The sequence below is a fragment of the Pimephales promelas genome, chromosome 16 (genome assembly GCF_988280905.1).
Source record: "Pimephales promelas chromosome 16, fPimPro1.hap1.1, whole genome shotgun sequence".
NCBI lineage: Eukaryota > Metazoa > Chordata > Actinopteri > Cypriniformes > Leuciscidae > Pimephales > Pimephales promelas.
In genome coordinates this window covers 23,659,731-23,681,816 of record NC_142784.1, presented here as the reverse complement: position 1 = coordinate 23,681,816, position 22,086 = coordinate 23,659,731, and the positions used below count along the sequence as shown (strand labels likewise).

Sequence of the window (22,086 nt, the reverse complement as noted above, 5' to 3'; positions counted from 1 at the left end):
CTGTCTATGTTCACGACTCTTGCGTTGCTCTCCGGTATTTTGAAAAGGTCAAAGGTTATCTCAACTCGGCAACTCGTGCATTTTACTGCCTTGCTTGGCAAAATATAAATAAAAAGTAGCTAACAATACTTTTAATAAATTCTGCTGCAAGTTTGCTACTCCAATTGAAAACTGACCCAAGCATACTCATGCAGCACACTGAATTGAACTGCATTCAATTTTAATTACAAAATGAACAAGTATGGAAAAACATCCACTTGAGTCAACTGCAGTTGCACTGTGTGAACTACAGAGGGAGACAAAGACCAATTGTTGACTATTTTTATTTTTATTATTTATTTATTTTTGTTGATTTTTAAGAAATACAACTACAGTACTCTGGTATAATGAATAAACTAAATAAACAAATATAAAATACAAAAAGTGACAAACTTATAAGTTAAACAAAAATGTGAAAACGTTTATAGATTTAAACGCACTTTGCAGCTTTCTTATTTTTCAGCCATAATAAAGGAACAGAAATCTGACCAAAAACAAACTGAATGAGGACAACTTCAAAATAAATTATCAAATGTTTCATCATGTAGAGCACAAAATGTATCAACATCACAATTAAATTTGTTCACAAGATAATAATTACACGTGTAATAAGTGAGTTTAAGTGAAATTTATTTGATTTTGTTTGTGATTAAATATTTTTTAGAAAATGTTCAGATTTTATTCCATAACAGATTATCAGCACAGCCATTCCAAAATGATATAATAGCAGGTCTGGAGCCAATATCCCATTGAAACAAAGCCCGTACATAACGATTGTTATTTTTAATATAGGAAAGAGGGAAACAGATAGGCCTACTTCAGTACAGTATCAGCAGGATCCAACGAGTATGGAGATAGCAGATGACATGTATTTTTAAGAAGCATTTTTAGACCAGAGGGACCAATTGTTGACAATACAGCACGCCCTATTTGTTTAATAACGTAATTACATATTACATGTATATTATGTAATTGCAGAATATTTGTTCACGGTGTATGTTTTCTCAAATTTCAAGTAATGCATTATCCTATGACATAGTCAGTGAAGTGTGATTGTCTATGGTATTGAAAAACTAGCACGCTTTTTTTTTAAGAGTTTTCATTAAAAATAAATATATTTTAGCACCCATATGCCATGGGTTAAGGCTGGCAGAGAATGTCTCTAAATAATAAGCATTCAGACATGTGTTTTTAAATGCATTGCCTGGTTTAATAGACATGACAAGCTTTGACAAGTGATGAGAAGCTCCATTATAACAGGGTAGAGCAAGTGCAGTGTTTGTGCGGTGGTAAATTACCTATATAAAACAATGCAAAGTTAAAAGAGAGTCAAGCCTGCACCACTGGAAATAACAAAACTTTAAAATACAAATCTATATATTCATAACAGCAACAGTGGAGAAAAGGAAATATAAACACATAGTGTTATTTTAACAGCTGAATAGATTTTGTCACTTCTTAGCTGTCAACAGTCAATCTGAAATGAGTCTGTGGAATTATAAAGCAAATGTTCAAGGTACGGTATATACTGTTACTGTATATCCCATCACTGCTGCTGAACACCACTGAACAATAGCAAAAGGTTGCAATGTGACTTCAGTACAAACTGCCGTTGTTGACAAGGCATTCAGTGGAATAATGTAATGACACTGATAGTTAAATCTGAATCCCCTTAAAACCCGTAAACTTCAGTGCTGCAAGAATGTCTGCAATAACCAATGTAAACGCAGATGACGGCATGTGTTCAGTCACACAAAGAGCTTTCACTGCTGTACACAGTATGTCCTCATTACTGTTGTTTACCTGCCACAGTTTCACTTATTATTGATCGCAAAGTGGCAAATCTGTGTGACTCTAAAGTTCTTTTCTTAAATAAAACACTATAAAAAAAATACTACAATGCAAATAGAAAACATTACAATAAAAACCAAGTCTAATTGGAATCCAGACTTATTTACATCTATTTCTATCAAAAGAGTTAAGAGCAGCGTATATACCAAAGAGGGAAAGGCTCACATGGGCATTCTGACGATAATGATTGACGTCTGTTTAAGAAAAGTGCGTGTATAGGCAGTATGATAGCTCTTCAGCTCTGGGCAGCTGTATTCGTGTCTCTACTAAGGCAAAAGTTGAGGATAGACACAGACACATACAGATCTTCATGAGTCTGAGATTAGATGCGAGTTACTGCTGAGCTCCACTGAGACAGTGGGAGATAATGGACCAGTCAAGAGTTTGTTCCACACATCACATTATCAAGACGAGAGGGATTTGATCTGGCAGGTCTCCTGGTTTCTCAAAGCAGCTTTCAGCGTGTTAGAACGATATCAGTGCCTGTTCTCCATTTTAAACTGGTTTCTATAAAGACCGGTCAGTACCTGAAACAGAAAGCAATGTCCAGATTTGGTTAGAGTGTATATTTGTAACACAAATCCTATAAATAAATTGCAGCTGGGTTCCATGTCATGATCATGATGATATTCATGGAACACCAAAACCACAAATAGACAGCTAATATATTATTCCACATGAATAAACATCTACATTTCCATACTAATCAAATCATGTTTCTATAACATTCCATAGGATGTTACATAACCCCCATCGACAACAAAAAGTCGTCCTCAAATTAAAAATCATATCAGATGACATTGCAGGAAGCTGCTTTGAAGAAATAAAATAAATAAAAAAACAGTGCAAATTAAAATAAATGGATCCATGTCATTTCACAACTATCTACGCAATCTCATATTCCAAAACAATTTAAACAGAGTAAAACTATCCATCAAGGAGTTTACACAGAGAACAATCCCTGACCTCAGCATCCCCGCTGCTGTACTTTCACCTCTCATTGAATTATGTTGAGAGATCAGCTGAGGTTAGTAATTGCAGTGAACAGAGGAGTGGTATGAGCTTGAGTGGATGGGAATGGAGATCCAGTGATGTAAAGAGAGGATGTGGACAAGGAAAGAGCGAAACAGACCGTGATGGTGGAGGATTTCTAGTCAGCTACTCGGGATGAGTGGGGAATTACTAATGACTTTTCTAATTGAGAGGTAAGTACAAAAATACCGTAATGGTGAAAGACTTTTATTCCGTTACAGCAGGGCCCGGGTTTTCTTTATTTTCAGAGGGAATGGCTAAGTAGTCTGTCCTGTAGACACATGGGTACAAAAGAAGAAGGCAAAAACTAAGAGTTGAGGCTGGGTGCACTTCTGCACCACCTTGGGTCCCTTCAGCAAAGCAGCAGTCAGGACAATTAACATCACCACATTAAAGGGATAGTTAACCCAAAAATAAAAATTGCATCTTTTTTTCTTTACATGGCATCATGTTGCTCCAAACCTGTATGGTGTTTTTTCCCCACAATAACACAATACTAAACATTTTTGAAAAATCATTATGCAGCACTTGCACAGTAAAGTGTTAACATGTATTTGTTAGGAGCAATTTCAACTTAATCCAACCCTGAAATGTAGAAGGGAAATCTACGTAGTGTATTTAGGTTGATTCACTGATGTTAAATAATAATAAAAAAATATTATAATATAATATATTTAGTGCTGTCAGATCAATCGCATCCAACATAAAAGTTTGTGTTTCTATAATATATATTTTATTAACACAAACTTTTATGTTAGATGCAATTAATCGATTTGACAGGACTAAATTCAATATACTGTAATATTTTGCGTTCAATAAAATAATTTAATGTACTGTAGATGCTACCAAATGAGGTTCGTATTTTTTTCAATGTGCCATATAACAAGAGTTCATAGTGACCAGGTGCTCCAAAAAGTCCAAATGTAAGTCATTATTCACTAATATAATTTTTCCGCTAAGCTATCCCTATAATACTCAATGACTCTTGAATATTCAAAGATACTGATGTTTGGGGATCTCCATTTTTTCTTCTGCTGGCAGAGTGAGAACAGCAAAATCACATATTCATATGTCTGACAAACAAATCAACAAGAAATGACTGACAACCAAGTAAACGTATGGTAAAGAAAGAGCAGGAAGCGATCGATGAGTATCAGTTTGGAATCTGATAACAACAGGTACGTCTGATGTGCCACCGCCTATTCCCATCTGCTCTACATGACTGATGCAATTAGGTTGCACTAATGCACCCTTTTAAAAGCACTAATGCACATAATGTGTGTGTGAATGCCTGTGTTTGTGTGTTATGGTAGTCTATCAAGTATCCAACTCAATAACCTACAGAATACAGTGTTAAATTCATCACTAATGACTGAACTTTCAAGTTAGTCTATAATGATGAATGTCATGTCTGAGTAAGAACATGTTTTATTCAGCAGTCGAACAGGCCGTACTTACGCCTACATTTCCATTATGCTTGGAGTGCACTCAATAATGAAGTAAACTATAGAGACTGGAAGTAACATTTTGATGCACTTAAACGGACCCTTTTCTCATAAGAAGAGACATAGGCTGCATTTACACTGCGAGTCTTAATTCACAAATCCGATCTTTTGTCCATATCCGATTTTTTGGGCCCGCCTCTTTGCATTCACTTTAGACAGAACTGGAATATCCAATATCTGTGTTTACATTTATTCCCGCAAAATGAACAGTCGGGAAAAAAATGACGCATATATATCAGTGTGGATCCATGCATTATTTCTTTAAAGTGACAGCAGCCTAATATTCTTCCTGTCTGTGTTTTTAATGTTAATCAAACAATAAAAGTCAAGGAAATAATCACTGCTACATTTGGTTACTTTATTCAATTGCTGTACCTGAAAACTACTGTTAGATACCTGAAAAACTATGTTTATTATATTTTTCACATAAAAATGTAATACTCACGCAGAGTCCTGTGCCTGTTCGTCAGATCTGGAGATCTTCCTATAGCAGTAGATCATCTCCACCAGCAACCAGAATGTGAGGAACACCAGGAGCACATACATCATTATCTCAGAGTACAGCGCTGCGATGTCTTGACTCGCTGAGAATATAAAATAATATCAGATGTAATGTTGTATAATTAGTTGAGCAATCAGAAGAGGCTTGCCAGACAGATACAGTGCCAATAAGGATGTTTGTGATGAATTCAGTCTCACTCTCTCAAGTGTACTGGGAATGAGGACAAAAGTGCAGAATGCATGATTGGGCAAGTCACTGCTGTAATGCACTAGATCGGTGTTGAAAGCTATTTTAGGTCACCAGGAGCTATAATGGTTAGTAAAAACAAAGAGATGAGCATTCATGCTTTGCATCCAGGTGATACATTTGTGAGCAACTGGTTTCATATAACAATTTTAAGCACTTTCTATGTGTGTTTGTGTATCCGTTTTTGTACTGTTGTATGAACACAAGCACAAGACTACAACAACATGCATAGAATGTCTGTAATCAGAATGAATTGACTGCTGGCAAGAATTCATCTAAATAATTTATGAAACTTGCAATTTTGCAATTGAATTTATTTGGTAAATGTGATTTTTAAGTGAGTAAGTTGGTAGAAATAGATGGGTACATATCCTTATGTCCTTTAGAAGACTATTACAGTAAATAATTCACATGCAATTGCAAACACAAAACCACACAATAATACAAACATGCTCAAATACTTCATGTCAACTTTCCCTTGGAGGACAGTGAGACTCAAAAGTTATATTTCATACTATAAGGCATGTAAATAGTCAGATGAAGATCAACATAGAGTGACTGTGATCAGGGGTTCTCAGCTTCATCTTTAAGAGCAGAAGCCCACCCACATCGATCTGATTATATTCTTAATGTATCCATTTAAAAACTTTTTTTTTAAAGTTGAGAACCACTGTGTATACATAGACAGTAGTGCAGCGCATGTGACATTTTAGAGAAAATATTATTTGTAAAAAAAGATTTACTAAATCTTACATCATTGTTAAAAAAAAGATGTGATCACATTCTAAAAAGTTTATGTGTGTATGTCTCATGCACTGCGGTGAATAGATCTTAAATGGCATGGAATGTAAAAGCAGAGTTGTACTGTAAGTTTGTGGTTCTGCAATTCCAAATATCCTCTAAACCCATCACTTAAATACAACGTTGTATGTTTCTATCTGCGAACCGAGACACTCACAGATAGAGATGCATTAGGGTTGCATGATTAAATATAGACAAATATACATTAGGTAAAGTATATTCGATTGAAGTGAGAGGAAGTACTCTGCATTCAGCAATCTCAGGCATCCAGAGAATAGCATACAAACCAGAATCTTTACATTACCCCTCAAAACAGATAGAGAGGTAAGTGGTTGCTTAGATAAAGCCCTGAAAACAACTTCCTGCCTTCCAATAAGAAAGCTTAAATAACAATAATAAAAAAAAAAGAACAGAGCACACCATTACTAGAACAACACAAACAACATGTCAGGACATCGTAATTAAGGACCGACTCTGTACTGAGCTCAGTAGTATCTGATTTTCAAGTTACAGCATATTTGAAAATGGCTTACAGTGCAGCCATCCAAATCAAACTGTAGAGAAGAGGTAATCAGATCAATTACTGCTAGACAAGGTACTGTAATTCCAGTGTGAGAAATGTATAGCGGTGTATACGCTCACTTACCTTCCGTTTTCACCTCCAGATCGATTGTGGTTGTCTTGGTGACAGAATGCTTGAATGAATCGAATTCAAATGAGCGGGACACCTCACAATTGTATGTGCCAGTGTCATTTAAAGTAACGTTTTTGATACTAATGGAGAGGTCCTGCAGGTCCTTGCTGCCGTTCCACATCAGGCGGCCCTTCCACTGCATTTTTACGTCCTTGGGCTCCTGCGGCTGACCGTCATACTGATAGATCTGTATTGGAGAGATGATTATGTGTCAGACATATATTCATTTATTACATACGACATGTATAAAAAAAAGCAAGAGGTGACCTCACCAGCATTAGTTCTTTATCAGGACTGATGTAGTACCAATCCACTTTGGTCACAGCAGAGATCTCCTCTCGTTTCATGCAGTAGATGCAGGTTAACTTCATAGCATGCCCTACAATGGCCTCTGAGTTGGATGGCACATCCACACACACCAGCCGGACCTCCTGCACTGCAGAAAGCACAGAGAGCATTGTTACATACACACATGCAAACTTCATTAAACTATCTGTTGGTCTATCTCTCTGGGTAGCCATCACTCCAAAGATGCAAAAGAAAGAAAGATCATATCCAACTATCTATCTAACAAAGAGCTCTATGAACTGAACTGGGTGTGTCAGATTAACCTTCAAATGGTCTTCTTTTCCTGTTTAAACTTCTGGGCTTCGGGGTCTTTATGACCCCAACAATTGATTGAGTAATTGTACAAAAAATATACATTTTTAATCATACAAATAATATATATATATTTTTTGTTTACTTCTCATCTATTCATTAATGCTGTGTTTTTGGAGATATAAAGTGCTTTTGTATCCATATACCATACCACACAAATCCTCAACGACACCATTAGCTTGCATTTAAAATATTTAAAATATAAAGCATTTATGCTCTACTACTAGCCCTTCATATCTGTGTAAAAATTTTCAGATTTATGATGGATTTTTTTTTTTGACACATGAAGAAAATCTATTTAGTTTTTTCACATTTCCCATTCACCATTTCAATGTGTGGTCATATCTATCTATCTATCTATCTATCTATCTATCTATCTATCTATCTATCTATCTATCTATCTATCTATCTATCTATCTATCTCTCTATCTATCTATCTATCTATCTATCTATCTATCTATCTATCTATCTATCTATCTATCTATCTATCTATCTATCTTGTATGACAATCATGCCTTTAATGGCCATGGAGTGAAAATTTAACACCTTTCCAAAAATGTAGCTTCAATCTGCATATACTTTATGGAGGTCAATTAAATTTGAGGCAGAGTTTTCTCAAGGGAGCACCAGAGAATAAAAAAAAGAGACAGAGATATTATTACCCATTACAAGTACAATTCCAGAAAGAGCTCACAGCACATTCTTCTCGCGATCAGACAAAAACATACTTTATTGCTGCAGACACATTGACTGCAGAGATCACCTCATTGAGCAGGGGCCAGGCCGAGGCCTCGGTGATGTGAAGATTGTTCTGGAGTGTTCACTCGACTGTGAACATAACCTCTCTGCCATTGTTAAAATGTAGACCATCTTACATAACTCACAGCCTCTAGCATAAGCTGTCAACACTGATCATGCCTTTCCTGTTTGAAGGGTGATATGGGCCAATGGAAACACCAAATGTAATTGTCCAGCCCACAAGCAAACTGTAGATGATGTATAATAATAACTAGCTGTGACATACTTCGGCCACTAGTCAAAGAATGTGAAGTAGGTGGTAGATGAAATACAATTCTAAATCTATTTCAGAACAATATTTTGATTACACCAGACTGCCACAGTCTGTGAAGAGAGAGTCATTGACCCATATGTTACTGTTTACAGCGTAATCAATGCCATCTCTGTATGCAGGGATTGTACTTGTATTTGATATGTAAATTTGTGGCTCTTACTGTAATGTTGAAGCACCTCACACATCTCAAACACATCTCAAACACTGTCTATACTAATGCTTTGTTGTTTAATTAATTGGTTAAAATGGTTTCTGTAGCCAAGGATGATACAGTCATTTAAGATGCTGGGGGGTGCGAGTTAATGAGAATAATTTCTGATTTAAAAAAAATATTGAACAGCGTGTCCCTACAAAAACTCAAGTGGATTGACAAAAACATCTTTAGCTAAATGCAACATAATAGCATGCTGTAACCACACATTGATTTATTTTACATTTACATGAGAGATACAAACTGTTAAATAAAAATGCAATAAAAAATAAGACATTGCGTATAAATATATCTTCAGAGGTCCATTTATGTTTCTGTATTGCATATATGACAACCACACATGTTAGAAATGGCTTACAGGACAAAAACTAGTATGCTTATTTTTAGTATGATCAGTTTAATACAGTTCAGTTCTTATAAATAATTTAAACTATAATAAAAACTTTTATTATCTCAAACTATAATAATAGTTTCATTATCGTTCGAATTAGAAATTTAAAAAATCAAAACACTTACCAGCAAATAGGAACAGCAATAACAAATGCAACACAAGCCTCATGTGAGTTGCCATGCTGGGAGCTGTAATAACAGGGCGGCGTCTCAGATTGAGTCTTCCTGTTAGTACAGGGTGAAAAAAGAAAAACCGACAATGAAACTTAATTTTAAAGAGGTTAAACGCTTTACATATATATATATATATATATATATATATATATATATATATATATATATATATATATATATATAAACACACACACACAGTATTAGATCTATGACTAACAGGATATGGGTTTCAGCACCACGGACAGCGCTCGCGATTGCCAAATAGCTAACGTTACTCACTATTTACAGCAGATGTTTACATCTCAGAGAGAGGTCTGTAAAGATGACACATTATGACTTTAATAACAAGCTGTGAATGAAACAACTTGGAGCTGAGGTTTAAGGGAAGGAAAGAACGTTTTTATGTTTCTCAAGAAAAAGTTTGAAGTTTCTTACCGAGATACAAACATCCGTAAACGGCTTAAGCTAGAAGCGGACGCTGCTGTTCCATAGCGATGCTCGTGAATCTAAAGACCTGTGGATCTTAATGATTCCTGTAGAAAATGCGCGCGAAGTAAAGAAATCCAGCGCCTGCAAAACGAGCTGCTTCAGAAGATGTCAGTAACAGAGAAGGATTGCTGATTTCCTTTTGCATCCGCAGTACAGATGCTCCATCGTCAAACCCCCGCAGCTGTAGAATAAGAGACGCCTGTCTTTGTTTTCTTACTAAGTAGCCACTTACGCATGACAGACATTCTTAGTGCGCATGCGCTGCCGGATCTACATTCAAACTGGCTTCGTTGCTTTTCGTCTTTTAGAACAACATCAAAAACTTGTTTCGCTGATAAAACATTTTTTTTAAAGTAATTTTTCATAAATAAGTTGGATTTGTCACGTATTTTAAATGTCATAATAATTGTATAATATAATTTTTCTTTTTTTTTCTTTTTTATTTACATTACATACATTTATTACAAACCAAACAATGGTTTCACATTTTAATGAAAATTGTTTAAATTGTGTAAATTGTTGTCATTCATAGACGAATTGTTTTATGGTTTAATTTAGCTATAAAGCCTATAGAAATGATGACACAAAATATTATGGAGTTTTTTTGTTTTTTCTTTACTAAAGACTATTTCAGTCGTTCTACCTCAAAAGTCCACATTTAATTCAATGTGTTATTTCTTTCTTATTATATCGTGAAATTGACTAGCAATTTTCTAGAAAATTCTTTCTACGCCAATTTATTTTCACTGAATTAGCCTATTTAATAACAAGTTTCAGTGTGACAACTTACCCCATACAGTGACATGTATTTCCCCACTATATAGATTTGGTTATATTAATATCATAAAATATGTCAGTCCCATTATTTTGTCACCAGTAATATTTTTAAGACACTTTCACAAAAGCTATTTAAATGGCCTAATTAAATGCCTAATCCTGGCTTTATATAAACCCTGTCTTTGAAACCAGGCAATAGTGTTCAGTGAACTGTATCAGTATCTTTTTTTTTTTTTAGCCGTGTCTACACAAAAAAAAATGGACCTTCAAGAATTCTTCAAGACCTTCTTCACCCAAGTGAGAACAGCACATCATGAGCTGTATGCATAAGGCTTCTATTGTACTCGCTCGAGAACAGCATTTAATCATTCACACCCACACACTCCTTACTTATCTTACGTGTGGTCGGGGAAGTGGCTTCTACTGCAATTATTATACCGAATCTATGACCTTTCCAGCTTTCAGTCATCACATGGATGACGAGTGCTGAAGAAACTGACTAATGCAAAATGGAGTGTTGAGCTGAAATGTGCCGTATGTTGAAATAGGTGCACAAAATCAAAACACTTGTAGACTGTATGGCTATGAAGTTATAACAATTTCAGTCACATGACTGACAGCATATATCAAATGCTTGATGAAAATCATCTGAGAATGAGGATAAACGTGTTTCCTGCACTCCAGTAATCCATACGGTCTGAAATGCATATGTGTTTATGCTCATGACGGCTAAGCCATCAACAGTGCATTTATGTCTATCTTGCTTTTCTAGGACTCATTACGGTACCGTCGGGAAGGATCATTTGTTGGGATTAGATCCCTGTTTGAATATTAACACAAACGCGTCTAATCTTACAATTAAAATGTCGACGATTTAATCTGGACAATGTAATGTATGGGGGCAGTGAAGCTTAGTACAAAGGTCAGAGTTAAGGATTACAGATTTCATCATTGGGATTATGGCTGCTTTATTATGTTGACCTCACAGGAAAACAAAGAGCACACGGTTCACAGTCCTAGAACTGGAACAAACGGTCTGATTGTGTGTTTCCACCAGTCGTGTCAAAAGCTTTCCAACCTTTTCGGACAAACAGGAAATGAATTGTGGAAGGGATTGAAGCGGATGTCTCTTAGGGAGGTGTGTCTGTGCAGAGCTCTAATACAATGGCAGGAGTGCAGGAGATGTTGACAGCAGGCTTGGTCTCAGCACAGGCTAAAAATGGCAGGCCTGGTGGTTGCTATACCCACGAAACAGGGAAACCATGGCAACAGCAATGCAAAATGACAGCATGGAGAGAGCAGGCCAGAGTGATGCTTTCATCCAGCAGTGCAGGATAAAACCTGTATGCCTGTTTATTAGCTTCAGTAAATGAGTTTAGACTAGAGATAAATACATAATAATATAATTAAATATAAATATTTATTATATTTGTATAATAAATAAACTATTTGAAAATGTTTTAAACTGACAGTCCAAAACTTTGAGAACACATTTAAAATCTGCAATGCAAAACTGAAAACAACAAAAAAATAGTTTTGTAAGAATGTAAAACAATATTAGGAATAAACATGCCTGAACTATAAAACATTCTCTTGATTAGCTTCAGTACATGAATATTTCATATTAAAAAAAACTATTAAAAAATCTGAGAACATCTGGGATTAAAAAAAAATGTAAACTGGAAATAGGAAGAAAAAAAAAAGATTTTGAAGCTGAAATGATTATGACAAAATCATTTGTGACAAATCAATTATGGGTAACACTTTACTTGAAGGGGTGTACATAAGACTGACATGACATCTTCATAACCATGACATGATGACATATGTCTTGAATATGAAGTAAGGTTTAGGCATGTTTATGAAAACTGTCATTGGGTGTCTTTGTGTTTGTTTAAGATGCCTTTGTTATGACATCTTGACATAAACCATTACATAATAACCTGTCAGTGTCTTTGTCATGACAACTTGGCTTTTGTTTGGCTTTGACATTGGCTGTAATAATACCATTATAACTGTGTCATGAATATTTTCATGACCTCAACTACAGTGGTACTAACTGAATTTGTCATTAAAGAGTTATAATGGCTTCATGATAGCCGATGTCAAAACCAACCACATGACAGTTTAATATAATGTTAACCAATAAAGCTAGTTTGATAATTAATCTGCTATGTCATTTTTATGACAGGTTGTGTTGTCTTAGTAATGTCAAGTTGTCATGACAAAGACACTGACAGGTTATGATGTATTGGTTTATGTCAAGGTGTCATAAAAACATCTCAAACAATGTCATATTTGCATTAAAAATGTAATAACTGAGCGAATGACACTTAATGACAGTTGTCACAAACATGCCCAAAACTTCCAGCATATTCATAACATATGTCATGTCATGATTATGAAGGTGTCATGTTAGTCTCATGCACACCCCTTCAAGTAAAGTGTGACCAAATTTGAATAATAATAATAATAAAAAAATGAATTTTTTTTTTTTAAATAAAAATGCATCATATGACTTTTGAGCATCTTCAAAGTAGACATTTTCACTAATGGTCCATTTGAGTTGGCTATGTAGAAGAAGAAAAACCCTATTTTTTTAAGCTCATAATGGGAGTAGATCAATCCCAGGACAGAGCATCATGACCAGCACGATTCTCAGAAACGCTCAGCATGCTGAGTACTGAGTAGGTCAAGAAACAGAGAGCCCATTCTGTCAGTCTGCATGAATTGAAAAGCAAAGTAGTCTCATTGTTTGCTGCTGAAGTTTTTACATTAAAATTACGTTTTTTTCAGCTGTTTAAGAACAAGTTCCTGACAAAGATGACGTTTTCATCCTAACTGTTGCAAAGAGAGACGTGTTCTATTATGACATCGTCAGATTTCAACACAAACCCCAAATATTAGTACCCACCAGCAGCAGCAGCTCTCATTTTCATCTAGAATGTGCTAAAGTACCAACATTTTGGAAGATTATTTTGTATCTACTAGGAGTTGACACACTTTAGTTAATAGCCATCTTTATGCTCTGTTATGTTTGTGGCAGTACAGAGCACTTTCTATAATGATGCACACAAAACAAATGACCAGCTCTCAAGAGACTTTATACATATACGCATGGAGAGCTCGCATTCGTTATCGCTGAATAACAACCAGGAGCAAGATAACACAAGCAATTCTCACATCACTGGACTCAAGAAGAGATATTACTGTCTAGCACTACCATGTGCTACATTACAAAACCTTTCAAATGAAATCGCTCTGCTCTAAAGTATCTCCGGCCCCCTATTATCTGGTGTAAACCATTTAAAAAAGACTTTCAGGTTTACTTGCATTAATTTATATTTACTTTATTCGGAAGTCTATTGAGTGGAACAGTGCCCGCCCCTTTTTCAGTGACACTGGTTCCGGAAGTATTTTTTTCCATTAATTTTTCTCATAGGGATTAAAAAAAAAGTTGTTAAAGGGTTATAAGCCATGAACCAAGCCAGTCAGTTACAAGGTCAATCACAACACTACACATTTTGATCTGAAGTTTTTGAAAATCATACAAAAAGCTACAAGACTGTGTACTTTAGTGAGGGAAATAACTACAATCCTACCATTACAATGAAGCATTCTGAACAGCATAATCAAATTTAAAAGAGATGGAAAAACATAAAACTACTCATTTAGAAATGTTAAATGCTATATTTTAAGTTTATTGTAAAACATGCATATAAATATAAATTTTTAAGTAGTTTGAGAGCAAGGAGCCGGTTTACAGTACCCCAAGCAAAGTCAAAGTCCCCCACACCCAAACATTGCATGTTATACAGTAGTTTGAATTGCACAACAGTAATATTTAATAGAATCAAGTGAGACATTTAAAAATATATTTATTTTTACTTTAAACTGCATAAATTGTCTACACTTTGGTAGGCCCTACTAGCTCCCTTAAGGTTTAAAATATAAAACTTTGGATTAAATCAAGAATCTTTGTTTTGCGTCCATTATAAAGAAATGAACCTCTTGGTTTTAGCTTTTGATGACACAATTGTCTTCTTGTGAAATCTGATATTCCGATTCTCAAATATGTCTTATTGGTTGTATTTTTGTCTTTTAAACACTTTTATAATGATCATGTTAGTTAGATGATTTATACCTCATGACATGAGTCATGACATTTTCCAAACTCATATGACTTTCGTGGATCTTCTGGACACAAATGTATTGAAGCCCTGAACCGAAAAAAGTAGAAAAAAATAAAATAAAATAATAATAATAATACGTAAAAAAAACAAAATCTAAAATTACGAGAATATAGTCGAAATATTTGATGACAGAGAATTTTTTTTTTCCTTTACATTGCGGTTCAGGGCTTCCGCAGTAAAGCACGATTATAAAAAAAAATGTGGGTTGATGGGTTCAGCAGGAGAAAACACCATGGATTAACCTCGCAGCTCATAGTAGGTCTGTCTTTAAAGGCTTACAAGTTATGGTTCAAAATCAATTTCCTTATGGAGAAAATAAATGTTGGCAAAAATACTAAAACATGGCAGCACCATTCTATGAAATAATTTCTTTGTTTTCTGAGGACTTTAATTTGATCAGTCTAGCTTTACAGTGGAAATGTTATCCTAAGAAATAAAGTACCTAACCTATATCATAGTTAATTTGTTTATATTTCTCTATCAGTTTTGATATAGACATATGTCATACATGCAGTTTAGCCTACTAAGAAGCATTACCAACAGATCTTTCTAGAAGATTGAATATCTACAAATGGAGACTTTTATGCCATTATATGAATAATAAAAGACAGCACTTACGGCAGGATGGTCACTTCATGGACATATCAGTGGATCCTCAGCTCATTAACAGAGGACAATATTACTGCCAGTAAAACAGTGGTTTCCATAATAAGCTACACTGCACAGTGGACTCGAGATCTGACTGTTCATTACTCAAGTGGAGTGCTCTCAGGTATTGCAGCTGTCCATTTAATGAAGAGAGCCAGGACAGAAATAGGCATGATCCCAGCTACCTCCTCCAGAAATACAGCATGACAACCTGTTCATTAATATTGTATATTTTTGCATTTCCTGCTTGCCAAGCAGCAAAATAATAGTGTTAAAGTTTTTGTTATAGTTATTAAGGTTAACCCCAAAAAGATTGATATGCACAAAACAACAACACCAGCAAACACAAATACACTGGCAATTACAGTTATCGTCACAATTATAATAATAATGATGACCATTATTATAGTTTTTTATATATATTAGCTATAGTGATAAGTGATGTTGTTGCTACCACTTAACTAATATATATATATATATATATAAAAAAAACGATTACAACCCCAATTCCAGAAAGTTCTGGATTTTGGGTTGTGCTAAAATTATAATTATTATACTGCAAAAAAAAAAAAAGATATATACTGCTGATATAAAACATTGTAGCAGTGTCAATAGAGGATGTAAAAAAAAATAAAATTATGCTCAAAAGTATAAAGTTTAACACTAAAAAATGAATGGCTCATTTAGGGATAAATGTAAACATCTACAAAATAAGTTTTAAATGTGCTAGTAATAAGATGTACGAGGGCCTTGTAATCACTGTATTTACTTCAGCAGCAGTACACTGAGGCTGACAGGTATGTGAAGTGGAAAGTCTGCTCTGGATGCCGCGTGGATACACTGTTCGTTTAATCTAAGTGATAAAGGCCGACGGCAAAAAGCCAATGGAAGTTTCTTGAGCGTATCAGCTCAAGGACAGAGAGTTGTAACACCGATAGAGCGTGATGATAGCTACTACTTTCCCTTCACAATCTGTACACAGACTGTTCCCCCAGAGGAGTAGAGTTTAGCCCGGCTCAGAGCATGAGCACGCATGAACTGTTAGATTACTGACTGGAAAAGCAGAGATTTACATTTAAGCATTTAGATTTACATTTTATTTAGGGCTAACAACCATGTTCAAAAATGAAGATAAACCATTTTAAAAAACAGTAAGATACTGTATATTTTTAAAGAAATTAATACTTTTATTCAGCAAGGATGCATTCAATTTATCTAAAGTCATTACAAATGATTTCCTTTTTAAATAAATACAGTTTTATTCAGCTGACTCTCAGCTGATCTACGTCTACTTATAGGACAACGCATTCTCATCCTAGGGCGTCACATAGTGACGCTTTTGACATTTTGTCTAAATTCGATGCACATAGCACCCTTTAGCGTCAATATAACTTTGGTTATGAGTAGGTTTAGGTCTGGGGTAGTGTTAGGGTTAGACCACTAGGAGGCGCCTTCAGGGCCATATATATCTGCGACTCATATGGATGCTAAAAGGTGCCATGTGCGTTGGATGTAGATGCAATGTCAAAAAAAGCGTCATTTATATGACGCCTTGAGGATGAGACCGGGCTGTATACGACGCCTAGCCCCTTCAGATTTATCAGCAGCTATCGCGTTTCTCAGGAGCCAATTCCCTCCTCCATCCACAGCTCCTCCTCTCATCAGTCAGGATTTGGCATTCTGATTCTCCTCTGACTGTATGCTAATTGCCAATCGAATTTGACGATAGTGGTCCTGACAGAAATATTAAGCAGCAACTGTTTTCAACATTGATAATAATAAATGTTTCTTGAGCAGCGAATCATCATATTAGAATGATTTCTAAAGAATCATGTGACACTGATGTATTATAATTTAAATATTTAACAGAATTAAATAAATGCAGCCTTGGTGGAAGGCTCCCTTCAAAAACATTTATAATAAAATCTTATCGACCTCACACTTCTGAAAGGTCCAAACTGATAGTCGCTGGTACAGTAACTTGTTACATTAGAAATTAAAACGTTACTCCTCACGCAGTCACACGCTTTTCCTCATCTTTGTCCATGGGCTTGCTCTGCTTTTTCTTGTTGCTGGACTTCCCTGCGGCAGGTGTCTGTTTCTCTGGTTTACGTCTGCTGGGAGTCTGGCTGTCTTTCTGAGGGAGCACTTTGCTGTGATCTGCTCTGTCTTCATTAGGAGTCAGTTTAGATAGTCTGTCTCTCATCTCCTTCAGCCTCTGATCCACCGGACACTTCTGCAGCTCCAGCATTATCTGTTGCTCCTGAAAGCGAGGAGTGAGAAATACATGATAGAATGTAAAAGCATTTGGCACTCCCTTAGGAGTTATAAGGGTTTCCACTGGCTGTTACCTGTAGCGGTTTGTCAAACTTGGACTCTGTCATTTCCGGTGGGCTACGTATGAGCATTACCCTGTGGAGTTCAGAGGAGAGCTGCTGGTAAACTTCATTAAGTCTGCTTATTTCTCTCTCCACACACAGCACCTGAAGCACAAGTAGAGGAAAAGGGGGCATTTCCATAGTTGTACACTCTTCGGAATAAATAAACCTTAAGATGTAAAAATGCATTCACTAACTGGGACTTGAGTCTTTAGGCCAGTTTGCCCTCGTCCTGCAACAATATACACAAAAGGTATAAGAATGTTTTCAGTAAAGAGTTCTCATAAAACAAGTAATCCCTCACCATCTCCATGCCTGTCGTTCAGAGTTGGTTTTAGTTCCTGCAGGAGCTGTTCCAACTTGAAGTACTTATATTCTTGAAGTCTAAAATCAATTGAGGAACTTAGTTAATATGTCCTTAATGTTCATGCTTTAATGTTCTTGAAGTCAAATGCACCTTAGATTTGATACTAACCTCTCAGCCAGCAGGTTCTGTGAAAAATGAGTTTCAATAGGTATTTTTACACTGAAGAAGTCCTCTACTAATGTTCCAAAGCCCTCCGGTGTGTTTTCCTTGTCCATCTAACAAGTGAAAAAGTCTGTTATAGCTTGTAGCTGGGTTCGTCTTATAGTGATTCTTTTTCTGGTATTGCTTGTGGTTTGTGTGTTTGTGTTTCTTCTAACAGGCAAGATGGCTTCCTGGATTTCATATAAATACTCCAAACAGGTGCCTTACCTTTCCTTTCCTATGGTCTTCGGTGAAAGATTGATGAAACAACTGCATGCTTAACGCCGATATGGCCAAGTGGAAGGCTTTTATGAAGTCGAGAGATTTTGAACCTGTACAAATTTAAATGGCAAAAGATTTTAACTTTGAATTTTGCCGCTCCTTAAGTTTGGAATACATTGCTGATGTCACTGAAATGTGAAAACATTGTGAAAAGTGATCAATTGACTTAACTTAAAAAAAGTGAGGAAACCCATTGCCTTAAAATGATTAAATAAATTAAGTTATGTGTTCATATTTGAAGGTATAATATATGTGTGAATATTTAATTGTCTTATTTTGTGTCTTAGTATTTTTTTATACAATTTACACAACTGTTCAAAAGTTTGAGGTCAGCCATTTTTTTTTTTTTTTTTTGGTTATGCTTAATTTTTAAAGTGTCTGTGTTACAGTGTAATTATACATTTAAGTACTGAGTAATCACAATTAACTACATGTAAAGGGTTAAAGTTAGGATTGGGGTTTGGTTTAGGGCAAGTCGCATGTAATTATGCTTATAATTTATTTAGTTATTACAACAGTAACTACATGTAATGTGTGTAACAAGGACACTGTAAAACAAAGTGTTGCTTTTGATTTCCGACATGAATTCTTTACAATGACAGTGACTTGTCTTGTAAAATCCAGGTGAAAAAAGCTTTAGAGATATCTGGCTAGACAACTCTTTTTGAAAGGATAGGGCAATCTCTCTTACCTGAGGTTATATAGGCCATAGAGTGCAAGAGAATGGAGATGAACTGGCCAGCATTTTGAAGCTTCTTCTCCAGTATGTACAGAATTTGATTGGCTGTGTCATAATAGAAGTCTTTATGACAGTAGGCCAGCAGGTTATCACAGTGCGAGACTGGCACCGTCCTGGCCAACAGCAGCATGACAGGGGGGAAGTCACAAGCTCTGCTCAACAGACGTGCAACATGGCAGCCAAACAGGAATACTGCAAAATGCTGGGGGGAAAGGTTGTCAAGGGCAACAGGGATCAGGTGCGATGGTTCACTCTCCGCTGGGCAGATAATTACTGAAGGAGAAAAAAGCAGATGTAGGTCATTACAAAACTCTGAAACGATTAGGAGATCTTACAATACACACAAAACCGACATTTGTGAGGGGATACAATTTATTACACAGTATATGTATGTATTTTAGTATAAAAGAGAATGTGCTTTATATTTGTATTTTTTATTATTTGTCACTGTATATATCAGTATAATTAATTACTTTGCACTTTGAATAGGCTGTTCATGTCAATGAGCTTTTTCTATTTTAACTCACTGAGCAGGATTAAATACTGAATCCAAAAGCACAAATGTGTACTGACCGTCCTCAGTCCTGGGCGTTTGGACAAGCATCTGGAGAGATTCCTTTATCTCCTGCAGTGTTTTGGAGAGAGGCGTCAGAGACACAAACTTGGCCAGTTCCTCTTCACTCACACAGGGGACGGTGCTCTGCTGTTGACCTGACAGATGAGAGCATGTACTTTTAGCACAGCAGCAGTCCTGGGGTGAAAGGTTGCAAACTGGTTTTCAACGAGGTCAAACCTGGATCTGAGGAAGCTGCCTCTCTATCAGCACCCACTTTAAACTCGGGCATGTCTGAGGGGGAAAACTGTGAAATGATATAGAAACACTTATTGGGATAGTTCACCCACAAATGAACCTTCTGTCACTGTTCTTGTGTCGTTCCAAACCTGTATGACTTTCTTTCCTCTGTGGGACACAAAAGCTGTAAGCCATTTTGTGTATTTATAAACTAAATGAATTGATTTTTTTTTTTAAAGACAACCCAAAAGCAATGTTATTTTAGTATTATTTATATACTATTGCAGAATATCTAACATTTTTCATCTAATATTTATAATTTTTTCCAGCTTTATTTCAATTAACTAAAACAACACAGCCTGAAAGAAAGATTTGTTCACACATCAAAACTAGTCCCAAATGGACCACTTTTATGATAAAACATGTGATCTGATCATAAAATGATGATAGCATAATTTTTGTCTCAAGGTTAAGTAAATAATTACAGAATTGTCCTTTTTGGGGCACCTATCCCTTTAAGATTTTTTTTTTTTTACATTCATAGCTTATAAATTGTCTCTGTGCTATTTTAATTGGTTTAAATGATTAACCTGAATGTATCTGGTGGGAAGTTCACTCTCTCTGATGTCTCTGTGGCTATTTATAGCTGTGCTGTCCTGTTGCTGCCAGACCTCCCCATTCATCCTGCATAGCACTCCCTCCAAAGATCTCAGCACGGCCTCCATCAGCCCCATCCACGGCTCTGGTGGGTGCAAACACAAATACTTTCACTGACCTGTGACTGAGAATGCAGAGACACATGTAAGGCGTTCAAGGTTCTCACCATGAGCAGTTTCTCTTTTCATCAGAGCTTCACTGTCTAGTATTTTTTTCAACTGGTTCAGTTTTGAGGGTTCCATATTTTCTAGTGTGTCCTAAATTCAAGATGCAAAAGTTGATTAGTTATAGTGACTGCTTGTGTTTAATGGATTTATTATCTTCAATCGACTTTTCGTTTTCTGTCTTACCCTCAAAGCATCAATTTGTTGACACATGTTCCTGTAAAACTCCTGTGTGTCTTTGCGATGCTTCGCCAGCTGGGATGCCAGATGTAAGTTCTGATCCTCTAACTTGTCATACAGCGTTTTCACATTGAACTCCTCCAGGTCCATTAGTGAAGTTCTGAAACCTTCACATGTTGGATCAATATGTGATTTGACAGACTTCACCAGAAGTGTTTGTATATTTGTCAGCTTTTGGACGTTTCAGATGATTGCCTGTTACCTCCTTTGTAAAGAGCAAGTTCCTCTGATTCTGCCCCCTCTCCCACCCCTCTCAGACCTAGAGGCTCAGAGCCGTCCAAACTACAACACAACACAGCACACTCAAAATTGCACCATGTGCTCAGCATGGTATTGATCGTTTTAAATGCTGCATGTGAATTTAGTCATCACAACATAATGTACAATATGAAAAATGGATATCAATTTTGAGATCCGCTAATGTATCACGGATATAAGACATTTAGCAGTCCAACTGTTTTCAACATTGATAATACTAAAAAAAATTCTTGAGGAGCAAATCCACATTTAAGAATGATTTCTGGAGGATCATGTGACACTGAAGACTGGAGTAATGATGCTGATAATTCTGCTTTACAAATCACAAGAAAAAATTAATACATAATAAGATGTATTAAAAAAGAATATTTAAAAAAAAATATTACTGTTTTTACTGTATTTTGATAAAATAGAGACTTTTAAAAATAAAAATTAATAACTAATAAAAATAAAATAAAAATAAAATAATAATGATTAATAAACATTACTGCTTTCTTAAAGGGTTACTCCACAATAACCCTTTGGAAATAGGCTTATTTTACAACTCCCCCAGAGTTAAACAGTTGAGTTTCACCGTTTTCAAATGCATTCAGCCGATTTTCTGATATTTAGAAGAATATCAGTAACCAGACAGTTTCTGGTCTCATTGACTTCCATAGTAGGAAAAAAATACACTATGGAAGTCAATGAGACCAGAAACTTTCTCGTTACTGATATTCTTCTAAATATCAGAAAATCGACTGAATGGATTGGAAAACGGTAAAACTCAAATGTTTAACTCTG

General features: G+C 35.7%; 2 protein-coding genes across 2 annotated transcripts in view; both read right to left on the bottom strand.

Annotated features, from left to right (window-relative positions):
- Positions 1–1,227: 1,227 nt before the first annotated feature.
- Positions 1,228–9,226, bottom strand: scn3b (sodium channel, voltage-gated, type III, beta). Its single transcript, XM_039671036.2, has 6 exons — positions 9,130–9,226; positions 6,943–7,106; positions 6,623–6,857; positions 4,873–5,011; positions 3,112–3,193; positions 1,228–2,417 (listed from the first exon to the last, which is right to left on the bottom strand). The coding sequence occupies exons 1-5, from the start codon at positions 9,182–9,184 to the stop codon at positions 3,130–3,132; spliced, it is 657 nt and encodes a 218-aa protein (XP_039526970.1). The 5' UTR covers positions 9,185–9,226; the 3' UTR covers positions 1,228–2,417; positions 3,112–3,129.
- Positions 9,227–16,450: 7,224 nt separating this feature from the next.
- LOC120478543 (uncharacterized) overlaps positions 16,451–22,086 on the bottom strand; it is a 48,104-nt gene continuing 42,468 nt past the window's right edge. The window contains exons 90-102 of the mRNA XM_039670472.2: positions 21,248–21,327; positions 20,992–21,152; positions 20,808–20,898; positions 20,575–20,726; positions 19,985–20,051; positions 19,765–19,902; positions 19,144–19,464; positions 18,399–18,502; positions 18,138–18,244; positions 17,967–18,046; positions 17,860–17,894; positions 17,636–17,767; positions 16,451–17,547 (exon numbers count right to left, since the gene is read on the bottom strand). Of these exons, the coding sequence (XP_039526406.2) occupies positions 17,296–17,547; positions 17,636–17,767; positions 17,860–17,894; positions 17,967–18,046; positions 18,138–18,244; positions 18,399–18,502; positions 19,144–19,464; positions 19,765–19,902; positions 19,985–20,051; positions 20,575–20,726; positions 20,808–20,898; positions 20,992–21,152; positions 21,248–21,327 (1,720 nt within the window). The 3' untranslated portion in view covers positions 16,451–17,295. The remainder of the gene's footprint in view (positions 17,548–17,635; positions 17,768–17,859; positions 17,895–17,966; positions 18,047–18,137; positions 18,245–18,398; positions 18,503–19,143; positions 19,465–19,764; positions 19,903–19,984; positions 20,052–20,574; positions 20,727–20,807; positions 20,899–20,991; positions 21,153–21,247; positions 21,328–22,086) is intronic.